The sequence below is a fragment of the Corvus kubaryi genome, unplaced genomic scaffold (genome assembly GCF_017639235.1).
Source record: "Corvus kubaryi isolate FWS band 111438036 unplaced genomic scaffold, C.kubaryi_AGA036_p1.0 37045, whole genome shotgun sequence".
Lineage (NCBI taxonomy): Eukaryota > Metazoa > Chordata > Aves > Passeriformes > Corvidae > Corvus > Corvus kubaryi.
In genome coordinates this window covers 47,383-61,155 of record NW_024581019.1, presented here as the reverse complement: position 1 = coordinate 61,155, position 13,773 = coordinate 47,383, and the positions used below count along the sequence as shown (strand labels likewise).

At 60.2% G+C, this 13,773-nt stretch overlaps 2 protein-coding genes across 5 annotated transcripts in view; one reads left to right on the top strand and one right to left on the bottom strand.

Annotated features, from left to right (window-relative positions):
* Window positions 1-1,232, bottom strand: part of AP1M2 (adaptor related protein complex 1 subunit mu 2) — a 5,207-nt gene extending 3,975 nt beyond the window's left edge. The window contains exon 1 of the mRNA XM_042020765.1: window positions 1,052-1,232. The gene's annotated coding sequence lies outside the window, so the exon portion shown is untranslated. The remainder of the gene's footprint in view (window positions 1-1,051) is intronic.
* On the top strand, window positions 59-12,844 carry SLC44A2 (solute carrier family 44 member 2). Of its 4 annotated transcripts, none has more exons than XM_042020759.1 (22): window positions 59-175; window positions 2,653-2,701; window positions 2,792-2,865; window positions 2,981-3,065; window positions 3,160-3,244; window positions 3,340-3,456; window positions 3,539-3,599; window positions 3,745-3,868; window positions 4,082-4,165; window positions 4,365-4,477; window positions 4,639-4,770; window positions 5,000-5,099; window positions 5,211-5,303; window positions 5,540-5,624; window positions 5,875-6,137; window positions 6,213-6,307; window positions 6,948-7,051; window positions 7,387-7,460; window positions 7,587-7,657; window positions 7,827-7,915; window positions 8,287-8,371; window positions 8,783-10,244. In XM_042020759.1, exons 1-22 carry the CDS (start codon window positions 133-135, stop codon window positions 8,902-8,904), a joined length of 2,148 nt encoding a protein of 715 aa, XP_041876693.1. In that variant the 5' UTR covers window positions 59-132; the 3' UTR covers window positions 8,905-10,244. The 4 variants fall into 4 exon arrangements, with proteins under 4 accessions (XP_041876693.1, XP_041876696.1, XP_041876694.1 ...); XM_042020762.1 differs by having other exon boundaries at window positions 61-175; window positions 10,151-12,844; XM_042020760.1 differs by lacking the exon at window positions 59-175 and adding an exon at window positions 1,328-1,437.
* The last annotated feature ends 929 nt before the right edge of the window (window positions 12,845-13,773 follow it).

Here is a 13,773-nt window from a genome sequence, read left to right as displayed (position 1 = left end):
CTGGGGGCGGGTCGGTGCCGGGGGCCGGGCCCGGAGCCGCCCCGCCCGCAGCCACAGCCCGGGGATACCGGGGTTACCGGCGGGTCCGGGGCTACCGGGGAAGCGGCGGAGGAGCCGCCCAGAGCCGCCGCCATGGACCGAGCCGCGGGCAGGAGGAAACCGAACGGCGATTACGGTACCGGGCATCCGCCCCGCGCCCGCCCGGGGCTCCCCCAAACCCCCGCGTTCGGGCACCGCACTCCCAGGCAGCCCCCGGGGCTGCGACCCCCGGGGCTGGGAACTCCCAGATTTTGGGCACCCTCAGCGTTTTGGGGACCCCTCGGCTCGGGGCCCTGCGGGTTTAGGGACCCATGGGCATGGGGAGCCCCCGGTGTGGGGACCCGCAGCGGTTTTAGACCCCCCGGCTTGGGGATCCCCTGGGGTGAGAACCCCACAGGTTTGAGGACACCCAGGTTCAGGGACCCCCGCGTTGGGGACCCCGCGTTGGGGACCCTCGCGTTGGGGACCCCCTGTCCAGCCCCGGGACGCTCCCAAGGGGGCTGCAGGGGCGGGGGTCTCGCGTGTTTTGGGGGGCTCCTGGGGAGGCTACGGGCTGTGTCGGGGGGTCGGGGTCGGGCCGGGGCCGCTGCCCCCTCCGGGGGGTCCCGGGAGGTGTGGGGGTGTCCCCGGTCCCCGGCACGGGAGGGAGGGACACGGGAGGCAGCGCCGGGACCCCTCCCCGGGGACCCGCGGCCTCCGGAGCCCCCAAGCCGCGGGGCCGGGGCGGGACCCTCCGCGTCCCCCCGTTTTCTCCGGGCGGGGGCTCCCCCCGGCCCGGCCTTTGTTCCCTTCGCGCGGGGGGGGGACCCGCAGCCCTGACATCACCGGCGGCCTATGGGCGCCGGGATCCCGCCGCTGCTCCCGGTGATTTATTTACCCAAACGGAACCGGGGCGGAGATGGCACCGGCGTCACCGGGCGGCAGTGGGGGGGGGGGGGGGGGGGGGGTGGAAGGGGCACCGCCCGCGAGCCCTTTCCCGGCTGGAACAGGACATTTCCCGCCCGTTCCCAACCTTTGGACTCGGTTTGGCGGGGCCGGACCGCGCCCCGGTGCTTCTCGGTACCGGAGCCGGAGCTCCTCGGTGCCCCCCGGGACCGGAGTTCCCCCGAGTTCCCTCCGGTGCCGGAGCCCGCTGCCCCCGGTTCCCCGCGGTGTCCTCCGGTGCACCGCGAAGCCGGTGCTCTCCGGGGCGGGGTTCGGGCCACGTTCGTGCCCCGGAGGGCGGATTTCGGGGAAGGGCTTGATTTTTGGGGAGGCGGGGTCATCTCAGCCCAGCCCAGCCCAGCCCAGCCCAGCCCGGCCCGGCCCGGTGCGGACGAGGACGGGGACGGCGTCGGCGTCGGGTCCGGGCGCTCGGCGGGATGGGGGGCCACGGGGACAACTACTACGGCAAGCACGGTAACGGGGTTGGGGGGCTCGGGGGCACCTTTGGGGGTTCGGAAGCGCGGCGGGGGCTCGGGGGGGACCTTTGGGGTTCGCCCGGGCTCGGGGGCCCCGTCCGGGGCTCCCCGCGAGTCGGGGGCAGCGCCCGCCGCAGGTTGGGGGCACTTTTGGGGGTTTCCTGCGGGTCGGGGCCCCGCGGTGCGGCGCAGAAGGAGTCGAGCGGCCGCAGGGAAAGGCGGAAAAACAAACCCGAAATGGGCGGAAAACGGGGCAGTAAAAGGCGAAGCAAAGCGAAAGCAAAAGCGGCCGCGCCCCGGACGAGAGGGCGCCGCGGTTTTGGGGGGCTGGGGAAGGGTGCCCGGTTTTGGGGGAGGGGGGCTGAGGAGACCCCGGTTTTGGGGCCGCCCTCCCCGGCAGCCGCAGAACCGGCCCGACGGCCGCGGTCGGAGCCAGCGGTGGGACAAACCGGCTCCGGCGGTTCTGGGGCGTCACCGCGGCGCCGGCACCGCCGGGATCGGCTGCCCGGGGGTCCCGGGATGGCTCCCGGTTCTGACCCGCCCCCCCCACCGGCCGCTGTTTAGGGGGGTTTGGAGAAGAGGGATCGGCGCCCGGGAAGGGGAGAGAACTCCAGAACGCCCCAAAATATCCCAAAGCAGACGTGTCCCCCCAAAAAGGACTTGTCCCTGCCGCGGGGCTGCTCCGAGCCCCACCAAAATCCACCCCAAGTCCCCGGCCCCCCCTGCTCCGGGCGCTTCCACGCTGGCTCAATTCCCACCCTAAAAATAAAGCGGAGCAGCGGGACGGCGCCGGGAGGCCGCGGCGGGGGCCGGGGCTGCTCCGGGGCTCCCCGGGACCTCCCGGTCACCCCCCGGTGATCCCCCCACCCCGGTATCGCCGCCGCCAGCCCCGCTCTGCCCCCGCAGCTCTTTGGTGCTTCCGTGGGATTTCGGGTCCCTCCTGGCATCGCTCCGGGACATTTTTGGGCAGAGCCACTGGTGGAAAGGAGTTTTCCAAGGGAGTCGTTGTTCCCAGGCCCAGGAAGTGGATCCGCAGCAGGGAAAGGGCATCTGGAGATGTTTTTTCCTCCCGATTCCGCTCATCCCGAGGATTTCATTGGAAGCATTCGGCTCCCTCTGCTCTGCTCGCTGCGTGCTGTGGGGCGAGGAGGATGAGGAGTACCTTCCTCCCATCCCAGCCGTTCCCCATTCCCACTCCTCTTCCTCTCCGCAGGAACGCCACAGAAGTATGACCCGACTTTCAAAGGTCCCATCTATGACAGGTGAGCAGAGCCCCCCAGGGTCCCCAGGGTCCCCAAATCAAATTTGTTGTCCCAAATCCATGGTCCCCCAATTCCTGTCCCTGCTGGCAGGGGCTGCACTGACATCATCTGCTGCGTCCTGCTCGTGGTGGCCATCGTGGGCTACGTGGTGGTCGGCGTCGTGGGTACGTCCCAGGGCTCAGGGGGGTCCCGCTCGTCTGAAGGGGCTGGGCGGGGCCCTGTGGGGTCTGGGGGCTGCAGGGGGGGCTGACTGAAGCGTCATCATCCTGTGCCCCCCAGCCTGGACCCACGGGGACCCCCGGAAGGTGATCCACCCCACGGACAGCCGCGGGCAGTTCTGCGGGCAGCAGGGGACCCCCAACGAGTGAGTGCCGGACGCGCTGCCGGAGAGACCCCGAATTCCTCAGGGGGTGTGACGGGGGTTTCCCCAAACTGGGCGGTTTTGGTTTGTTTTGCAGGAAAAAACCTTTCCTTTTTTACTTTGACATCGTCAAGTGCGCGAGCCCGCTGGTGCTGCTGGAATTCCAGTGCCCGACCACGCAGGTACGGCCCGGCCCTTCCAGCCCGTGACGTTCCCCGGCTTCCCCATGGAATGCCGGCCATCACCTGCAGCCCCCCGGTGTCCCCCTCCCCTCCAGATCTGCGTCAGCAAATGCCCTGACCGGTACATGACATACATGACCGCCTACGGAAACCCCACCTCGCTGCAATATTACCGGGATTTCTGCACCCCCGAGTTCGGGAACTCGCACAAGGTGGGTTGTGGGGTCGGCGTTCCCGTGCCGTGGGGTGATTCCTGCCCAGAGCGCTGACGTCCGGCTCGTTGTCCCCACCCAGGGTCCCATCGAGGTGCTGAAGGACAAGGAGTGTCCGGCCATGCTCATTCCCAGCACCCCATGTACGTCCACAATTAGCGAGGAGCTCGTTAGCGATTTGCTGGCTTCCATTGGGATTTTTCGGAGGCTGTTTGGGGGTTCTGGGGGTCCGGGGAGGGGCTTGGGCCAGTTTTCCCAGCTGAGCCGCCCCCTCCTCTGTCTCTCCAGTGGCACGGAGGTGCTTCCCGGCCATCCAGGCCAAGAAGGGCGTCATCATGGTGGGCAACGAGACCACCTACGACGATGGCCGCGGGCACCGCAGGAACGTCACCGAGCTGCTGGAAGGGGCCAAGTGAGTCCCAGACCAATGCTCCTCGTTAAGAGCTGCCTTGTTAGCGTTGCTTTAGAAATCCTGCACCAAAACGTCAGGAACAGGAGCAGGGGGCGGCAAAGGAGGCGCAGTGAGGGCAGCTCCAGGGAATTTGCCGTGCGCAGTTGTTGAATTTTCTTGTTTTTGGGGTCTCCCCCGGCTCCCTCTCCATCGGCGTTTCCCGTCTCCTTGCAGAAAAGCCAACGTGGTGCTGGAGGCCCGGCAGCTGGCCATGAAGATCTTCGAGGATTACACGGTGTCCTGGTACTGGATCATCATGTGAGCACGGGGCAGAACTCGGGGATTCCCAGTATTTTACCATTCCCACTCTGGATTTCCCACAGTTTCCATCATCAAAGCACGAGCAGTGACATCGCTCCCGTCCCGCTCGCGCTCCGTCTGCGCCGCGGTTCCCGCACCTGGGGGATGCCGGGGCGCGTTGGGAGGGTGGTCACATATGGGTGTCTTCCTCCTGCAGAGGCCTCGTCATCGCTATGGTAGCCAGCCTGATCTTCATCGTGCTGCTGCGCTTCCTGGCCGGGATCATGGTCTGGGTGATGATCGTGATGGTGATCCTGGTGCTGGGATATGGTGAGCAGGGGCTGGGAGCCTCTCCCTGGCTTTTCCCCATTTCCCTCTCCCTATTTCCAGTGTGATTTGCCCTGCAGAAGCTCACGCGCCGCATCCTTCTGGGCATCTCCTCCCCGGCTGGCATCCGTGCAGAAAGGACAATTTTCTGCTTTTTGCCACAGGAATCTTCCACTGTTACATGGAATACGCCAAGCTGAAAGGGGAAGCGGGGTCGGACGTGTCCCTGACGGACCTGGGCTTCCAGACCGACCTCCGTGTCTACCTCCACCTGCGGCAGACGTGGCTGGCGTTCCGTGAGTGCCCATCCTCCTCGGGAATTGGGGTGGGACCTGGGACAGGGCATGGGAAGGGGGGGTCACAGCAGGTTTTGGGGCAGCTCCCATGTGAAGGAGGGACTTTGCTGGGTGCCCAGCCACGGGGCAGTGCTGGACATTCCCGGGAGGAGCGTTCCGTGCCGTGGGGGATTCCCAGGGAAGGCGAAGGTGGCCCTCATGCTGCCCGGGGCTCCCCTTCCCCTGCCAGTGATCATCCTGTGCGTGCTGGAGCTGGTGATCGTGCTGCTGCTCATCTTCCTGCGCAAGAGGATCCTCATCGCCATTGCGCTCATCAAGGAGGCCAGCAGGTCTGGCTGTCCCCATCCCCACGGCCGCTGTCACCCATCGCTCCGGGGTTTAACTGGGGTTTTGCCAGGGTTTAACCAGGGTTTAACTGGGGTTTGACCATCTTCTCGCAGGGCCATTGGTCACGTCATGTCGTCGCTGCTGTTCCCCTTGTGCACCTTCTTCCTGCTGTGCCTCTGCATCGCCTACTGGGCCAGCACTGCAGTGTATCCTTTCCTCTTCCTCTTCCTCCTCCCTGCATCCCTGTTCCCCAGAAGTCCAAGGTCTCCCCAGGCATGGAATATGATCTGCTTGCAGATCCACCTTAAATATCTGAGGTTTAACCCAAAGCAAACCCTGGGGAGGAAGAGCGGCGGCGGGAGCCTGGGGAGAGTGGAGCAGAGCCTGGTTTGGATATGGGATTGGGTTTGGAGAACGGCTTCTCCTTAACAGTGACCCGCAGCTTCCTGTCTACCTCCAACGAGGCTGTTTACAAGGTGTTCAATGAGTCCACGTGCCCCTTCTCTGGGCAGACCTGCAATCCTGAGGTGAGGACCTCAGGAAACTCAAAACCTGTCAGAGACAAGAATCTTTATTGCCTGAGAAATTCCTGGAGTCCTCTTCCCAGTGGAATTCCACCTTTCTGAGCTGGGGTGCACTGGACTGTTCATTCCTTTTGAGCTGTCGCTGCCCTGAGCAGAGTTTGGTCTGAGCTTCTGGACAATTGAATGGGATAATGAGGTCTGTGACCATGGGGGTCGCTCTGGCTTGACCGGCGGTGTCCTGTGTTCTCTCCAGACCTTCAACACCAGCAACGTCACCAAGCTGTGCCCTGATGCCCAGTGCCTCTTCGCGTTCTACGGCGGCGAGACCGCCTATCACAAGTACCTCATTGTGCTCCAGTTCTTCAACGTCTTCATGTTCTTCTGGCTCGCCAACTTCGTCATCGCGCTGGGCCAGGTGACGCTGGCGGGCGCCTTCGCCTCCTACTACTGGGCCTTCAAGAAGCCCGACGACATGCCGGCTTTCCCGCTCTTCTCCGCCTTCGGCCGCGCGCTCCGGTGCGTCCATCCCCGTGAGGGTGGCCGGGAGCTCCAGGAGGTTGTGCGCTTCTAACCAGGGCGGTCCATCCCTAGGTACCACACCGGCTCGCTGGCCTTCGGCTCGCTAGTCCTGGCCATTGTCCAGGTCATTAGGGTCACACTGGAGTACCTGGACCACCGGCTGAAAGGTACCAGGGTTGGGGTGGGAATGGGGAGATGAGTGGGGTTGGCTGTTGCCGCATCCCTCGGTGCCAGAGCTCGGGGCTAAAGTCCAGGGGAATCAATCCGGTATTTCAGGAGAGAATCAGGATTTTCCTTTTAGAATCCTGTAGCTGCCTCTTTCTCCAAGAAAGAAAATAATTCCTCCCTGGGAGGCAGTGAGGATGGAATTCCCAGTGGAGCTGTGGCTACCCCATCCCTGGGAGTGTCCAGGCCAGGCTGGACGGGGCTTGGAGCAACCTGGGACAGTGGAAGGTGCCCCTGCCCGTGGTGGGGGATGGAATGGGATGAGCTGCGAGGCCCCTTCCAACCCAAGCCATTCCGTGATTCTGTGAAGTGTTTCCCAGGGCAGGAGCCAAGAGACGTGCCGTGGCTGCGGGCTCAGCCAGCCCGTGCCGGTGCCAGGGAGTTCTGTGCCGTGCAGCCGTTCATCGGGAAATGTCAACAGCGCGTGGGGGCGTGGGAAGAGCAGTCTGGGCCCCAGCAGGGCTGAGAACAGGGCCTGGGGGGACGCTGTGGCAACAAGGTCTCACCAGGGACCTTGGAGTTGCTGCTGGAAGATCCGGCCCCTCTGGCTTTTGCACTGACCCCTCTCCCTGCGCCCTCCAGCTGCCGAGAACAAGTTTGCCAAGTTCCTCCTGAGCTGCCTCAAGTGCTGCTTCTGGTGCCTGGAAAAGTTCATCAAGTTCCTCAACAGGAATGCCTACATCATGGTGAGAGTCGTCCAAAACCAACGCTCTCGAAGGGCTGGGGCTGCCATGGGGATGGCTCGGAGATTTCCCTGGGAATTGTGTCTCCCGACGCCACGGGAACACAGAGCTTTGCGGTGTTTTCCAGCTGTTCAGCTGGAAAACCTTGCCCTCAGCCATATCCTGGTGGCTTTGGGGAGGACCCTGTGTGGGTGGAGGTGTTCAGCTCCAGGTCCCTGTGATGCCTGACCCGGCAGTGGATGAGGAAGCGCTTCCAGGGTGGGATTTGCACCCTCCCCTGGGTAGTGGACTCAGTGCAGCCCCGTTTCTCTCTCCTCTGCCCGGTTTTTCTGCTCCAGATCGCCGTCTATGGCACCAACTTCTGCACCTCGGCCCGGAATGCGTTCTTCCTGCTGATGAGGAACATCATCCGGTGAGATCCTTGGGGAATCACCCCAGACCAGGCTCCCCGTTCCCGGGCTTCCGCTTGCCTTGGCTTCTTCTGTCGGAACTCGGGGCAGGGAGCGGATGCAGAGGCTCATCCCTCTCTTGTCTCCAGGGTGGCCGTGTTAGATAAAGTCACGGATTTCCTCTTCTTCCTTGGGAAGCTCCTCATTGTGGGAAGCGTGGGTAAGTGCTGGGTTCTGGAAGTTTCTCCTCGGGGCATCCGGCTGCCGCCATTGGTTGTGCTGTACCAAAAGCTCCGCTCAAGTCACCCCTCCCGTGAAGCTGCTCCTTTCCATCCCCTTTTCCATCTGCCCACCCATCCCAGAGCCATGTCCATCCCTTGCTTTCCCAGGAATCCTCGCCTTCTTCTTCTTCACCCAGCGGATAAAGCTGGTCCAGGACACGGCGCCGTCGCTGAATTACTACTGGGTCCCGATTCTGGTGAGCTGCCTCTCTCTTTGGGGTGACTTTGGAGGGAGAGGACAGAGCTGCCCCACACAAACCCCATCCCACACCCGGCGCCTCAAGGACCTTCTTTGTCGGGGGTGTTTTCCCGGTCGCTGGTGCAATGAGCCCTTTGTTGGTTGCTGCTGGCGCCGTGCCCGCCTGCGCTGCCCACTTTGGCCTCCGTCCAGTGGTGCCTGAGGCCTTTTGTCCCCACTCGGGCTGCTCCGAACAGTCCTGCCCTGTTCACTTCTCCTCCCTCCCCTGGGGAATGTGGGATTCAGCACTTTCCTCCTCCTCCTGCTGCTCCTGGCCGGGGCTCCGGGCTTTCTGCCAGCCGTGGCATTGGTGCGTGGTGTCTCTTCCAGACAGTGATCGTGGGCTCCTACCTCATTGCCCACGGGTTCTTCAGCGTGTACGGCATGTGCGTGGACACCCTCTTCCTCTGCTTCTGTGAGTATCAGCAAAAACCCCCTCTCCCATCAGGCTGACCCCCAGAGTGTCCAGTTTGGGGGTTTGCTCCCAATCCCGGGGTCCCTCTGTGTGGCTTTCTGCCGGTTTTTCCTTTCCTAGCTCCTCGCCTGCGTTCTCACCTGCTCTCCCCTGCCTGCTCCAGCGGAGACCCCCAGCCTGTCCATGGGCTCTTGCATCTCTCCCTCTGTTTTGGTGCTTTGGGCTTGGTGGAATTAACCACAACTAACCTAAATTTCCCTTTTTTTTCCTCCCTCTTTTCCTTCTTTTCTACCCCTTCCATGTCTCTGGTCACACATTCTCCATCCTCCACCTCCGCCCTGTCTCTCCCCGGCTCTTCCTCTGCTTTTTGCTCTTCCCCTTCACGGCTGCTTCTTCCCGGGGCTGGAAAAGGTGAAGATCTGGAGAGAAACGATGGATCTCCGGAGAGGCCTTACTACATGTCCCCCGAGCTCAGCGAGATCCTGCTGAAGGGGCACCTAGAACCTTCCAAAAGCGCCGATAGCCAAGGCTAGGGCCTGGTGCTGGGCAGAGGCCACAGGACCCTCCCGGCCCCCTGACCCCAGCAGCGACTCCCACGGTGCCACTCTGTCCCCTGGAAGTCCTTCGAGGGTGGTGGGTGCCGACTCTCAGCGCCCGGTGGTGTCCAGTCTACCTTCCTACCCAAAAATCTGTGTTCCTGCTTCGAAACAACCCACCCGGAGTCAGTTGGGGGTCCCGGTAGTGCCCAGCGAGGAGCGCGGTGCCCGGAGATCATCGTGGTTTTGACGCAGAGATCTTTGTTCTGGAGGGAGAGCTGGCATGGCTGGCACGAGGGATCCCATGTGGAGGGACAGCGTTTGTGGGATGGGCCAAGTGGGTTCCGCCACCCTAAACTGGTCTCTGGGCATTTCCTATGAGTCTGCTCCAGCTGAGAGCAGCGAAACTTTCCTTGCCCCTTTCCTCGACTTTTTCCTTGTCCTTTTCTCACCTCTTTCCTGGTAATTTCCTCACCCTTTTCCTCACCCAGTCTCTATGCAAACCACAAAATTATGGAGGATTCCGGGCGAGGTTGCAGAGCTTTGGCTTCACACCCACTGCTTTAGCCCAGCTTGTCCGTCTCCTGTCCCAGCCATGCTCCAGGGCAGGAGGCGTCACCGGTGGCCACTGGGACTCGAGGGTTTCACTCCAGGCACGGGGGGCTTGGAATTTCTCCTCCAAATAGCCCAGAAATGACCAAGATTTAAAAAAAAACAGCTGTTGTGGCTCAGCCATGGCTCCCAGCCAGACCCTCCCAGGACAAAGCCACGGTGTTGACACTCCCATTTCCATCCCAAAAGGATCCAAATCCCTCTCCAAACAGCCCCGGGCGCTTCGAGCCTGAGGCTTTGTGGCTTTGTTTGGTTTTGGGGTGGTGTTCTTCCACTGCTGGGAAGGCTGGGATTTTCCGACTGCTTGGCACATCAGGATTGCTCCTCTTGGTGAGGGTGTCGGGCAAATCCTGAGGGGAATCCAGAGCTGTTGGGAAGAGCTGAGGGGTCCCCCCTGCCCTCAGCTCTGTTCAACTTCCCCCCTCTCCCCCCCCGAGAAACAAAACACCGAAATTTCTGCTTTCTTCTCAATCCCCGTGGGCCATTCTGTGACAGAGGGAGAAACCCCCATTCCACGATGAGCGCAGAGACTTGATTTAATCTGGGATCCTTGTTAGAGGGTCGCAGGAGCCTCCGTCACACCGACCCCTGTATCTGCCCCCGCCACGGGGCCGGGGATTTCTCTTTGCAGTGGAAGACCTGGAGCGCAACGACGGCTCTGCGGAAAAGCCCTACTTCATGTCCCAGAACCTGAGGAAGCTGCTCAAGAAGACCAACAAAGGCCAGCCCGACGCGTAGCGCCGCGCCCGGAGACCACCCGGCACCGCCTGTCCCTCGTGGAATTCGCCTCTGTGGACCTTGGACCACCCCTCCTCCCCCCCGGCAGCGTGGGGGGACCGGTAAAACGCAGACTGTTGATGATTCGGCCCTAAATCCTCGCGTTGGTGATGGTGACGAGCTTGTCACCACTAATGAGCCGCAGGGCCCATGCCAGCCCCACTCCTGGGCTGTGGCAGGGCCAAAATCCCAATTCCTGGGGGTCAGCGGCTCCAAAGTGAGTTGAACTGGGTTTGATCCCAGTTTGATCCCAGTAAATCCTTCTGCGGCCGGCGTTTCCTCGGCGTCCGGGGGGATCCGGGCGGATGTGGGCACAGAGGGGACGCGCGAATGAGCCGGGAGGTTCAGGCAGCTCCTCCTGGGGTGTTTTCACTGTGGCCCCCCTAAATACTGAATTAGGGTTGTTCATTCCTGCCCGGAGAGCTGGAATCGCTTCCCATCCCTTGCTGCCCTTTGGCGACACCCGAGGGCCCTGCTTTGGGCCCTAATTAATGAATTCTTTTAGGAATAAGCTAATTAGTGCTTCTGTAGCCACTGCAGGGGTGAAGGTGGAGGGGAACGAGGGGGCCACGAGCAGAATTCGGGGCTTGAGGCTCTGTCCAGTTCTTGCACCTCTTGAGGACTGGCAGCTTCCGCAGATTCCTCCCCAAAATCTGCATCCGGTCCCCAAAACTTGTCAGTTTAGGGCAAACCCTTCCCCAGCTTCCCAAACGCTTCACCTGCATAAGGGGTTTTGGGACACCCCCCTCTGGAGCACGCGGAGGGGGCGAGGATGGGCCTGGGGGGGGGGTTTGGGTTCATTCCGGGTGATTTTAGCAAAGCCAGTGGCAGCCAACACCTCGCAGCTCCAGGCAGGAGAGGAAAGAGGGCTTTTTTTTTGAGCTGAAAAGGGGGTCAATTAACTGTAAAATATAACTGAGTAACTTAAAACCCAAAATGTAACAGAGTTAACCCCTCCTGAGACCCAGTGGAGCGACAGGAGCAGAGCCCCTGCCAGCAGCTGGGCGTTTTTGGGGCTCATTTGTTAAAAAAGGACTTAAAGAAACGCTCTGAGGCTTTGGGGGACAATTCCCAGCTCCCAGAGGCTGGGGGGGGTCCCACCTTCCCCTCTCCCAGTGGTCACCTGGCTCTCAGAACTGGTGCTGAGGGATCCCTTTGGCTGCTTTTTATCCCTGTTCCCCTGCCACCTTTAGGTTTTGTATCATCCAGGGTATGTTTCTATGGAATTATCCAATGCTTTGGGGGCTTTTGTATATTTTGCTTTCCCAGGATGTTTTCAGTTGTTGTTATTTGGAGCTTTTACAGTGAATTTTTGGGGGCAGGTTTTGGTTTCTCTGACACCGCCGGGCAGAGCTTCCCTAGCTGGAATCAAACACTGTCATTTCCCTAATTTTTTTTTTTTTTTTAATTCCCTAAATTTTCCCTTTCCCCCCTCGTTTTTCAGTATGGCTGATCAGTGGACAGAGGAGTGGAAGGGAAAATTGAAGCCATAAAAATGAAGGAAAAGGTGAAACTAGAAAGGTGAAGGGAAAGAGAAAAATGAAGGGAAAAGTAAAAACAAAGCTAAAAAAGTAAGAGTGAAGCTCAACAGATAAGGTCAAATGAAGCTAAAAATAGGCAAATCCTCTCTATTTGGGATAAGTGGGAATGATTCAGGGAATAATGACCAGACCCTGTTCCACTTACAGCCATTCCAGCACCTCCAGCACGTGTCCTGCAGCTCCTGATGCTGGTTCTGGATTAATTCAGTTTTTCCCCTCCCTGTGCAGGTTTCGGGGTGGTTTTGGTTTAATTTCTGCTCAGAATGTTTGTGTTGGGGGCGAATTCCCTCGCACTCCTCGATTTTCAGCTGTTTTCCTCCTAAATCCTGACCCTTTGGGTGTGGGAATGCCAGGGAAAGCAGCAGAGGAGTGGCAGGAACTGGGTTTATTTGCTCAAAAAGGCAAAAAACTGCAGGAATTTGGAAGGCTGGAAGGAAAAGTGGTGAAGGAGAAAAGAAATTTGGGAAAATGTGTTCTTGGGGAAGCCGGGCTGGCTTGGCTGCCTCTCAGCAACACAGGATTTGAGGAGAATTAAGGGGTTTTATTCCCAATAAGCCCAAGCGGCTTTTTAGAGGTGAAAACTGACTGTGATGGGGAGCAGTGAGGGAAATATTCCTGTAAATTAGGCTTTTTTTGGGAAAACTCAGAGTGAGAGACGCTGTCTGGGGGAATTTGGTGTCCGGAAAAGCTTCACTCCAAGACTGGATTCCTTCTTCCAGGCAAAGCTCCGTGTTCAAGGCATTAAATTATGGAATTTAGGAATAACGGCGCTTTTTTCCCTGTCTAGAACTGCGGCTTCTGTCCCGACAAACCGGATTGTTCTGTGGGCAAAGGAAAAAACCCCAAATCCTAAAAAATGCTAAAACCTGCAGGGCTGATGTTTTACACAAAAATGCTCGTTTTTCATGTGTTTCTGAGGCATTAACGGTGCTGTGACGCTCCGGAGTCTCTGTGCGCTTCCGTCGGCGTCAGCGTCGTGACCAACAATAAAAAAGTGCCTGTTTGGACCTCGTTCTGTCATGTCCATCCCTCTGACATCCCTCTCTCACACCAATTCTGCTGCATTTCACCCCAAAACGGCCCTTCCAGTGCTCACTCAGCTGTTTTCAAACTCAGGGGGTCACTGATTTTGGGGAGTTTTGGCTGAATATGAGGAATTTTCCAACAATCCCTGAGCCGCAGAGGCTCTGGGAGGGGATGATTAAGGAGCAAAGTGCTCCTTCAGACACTTATTTAATGTCGTTTCCCTGGTCATCAAAAGCAAAAGGTGTTTCTGTGGTCAAATGCCTCCAAAAATGCATCTTTGAGGTTGTTCCCCTCAAAAATTTAATGGTTTTGAGGTCAAGCCACTGAAAAAAAAACATTTATGAGGTCAAACCCCTTCAGTAAAGGTGGTTTTGAGGTCAAACCCCCTCAAAATAAAGCGGTTTTGAGGATGTTCCCCTCGTAGAAAGGCGATTTTGACATCAAACCCCTCCAAAAAAGGCACTTTGAGGTCAAACCTTTTCATTCCTTGTCAGAGAAGGATGTTCCCGGTGGAACCCTGGCTGGGCTCAGGTGCTTCGGGGGGTCGCACGGACGTGTCCCCTCAGGAGGATCCTCTCAGGCCCTCGCTCCCCTCACAGGGGTCCCCTCAGCCCGCGCCCCCCCGGCCCGTTCCCGCCACCGCTCTCGGCCCCGCCCCCTTCGCGCCACCCTCCCTCCTCCCTCTCCCATTGGCCTCACGCTTTGTCCATCACCTCGTGCCTTGCTAAACCATTGGTCCGCACCCGCCCCCGCTCCCCTTATCCCCGCCCCCCGAGCCCGTCCCCTTCTCCTCTCCGCCCCCTGTCCATCACCCTCCCTCCGCCCTCTCCGATTCGCTCTGCTCCCTGTCCGTCACTCTCCCTCCGCGCCCTCCCATTGGCCCGCGCCCGCCGCGCTCCCCATGGCCCCG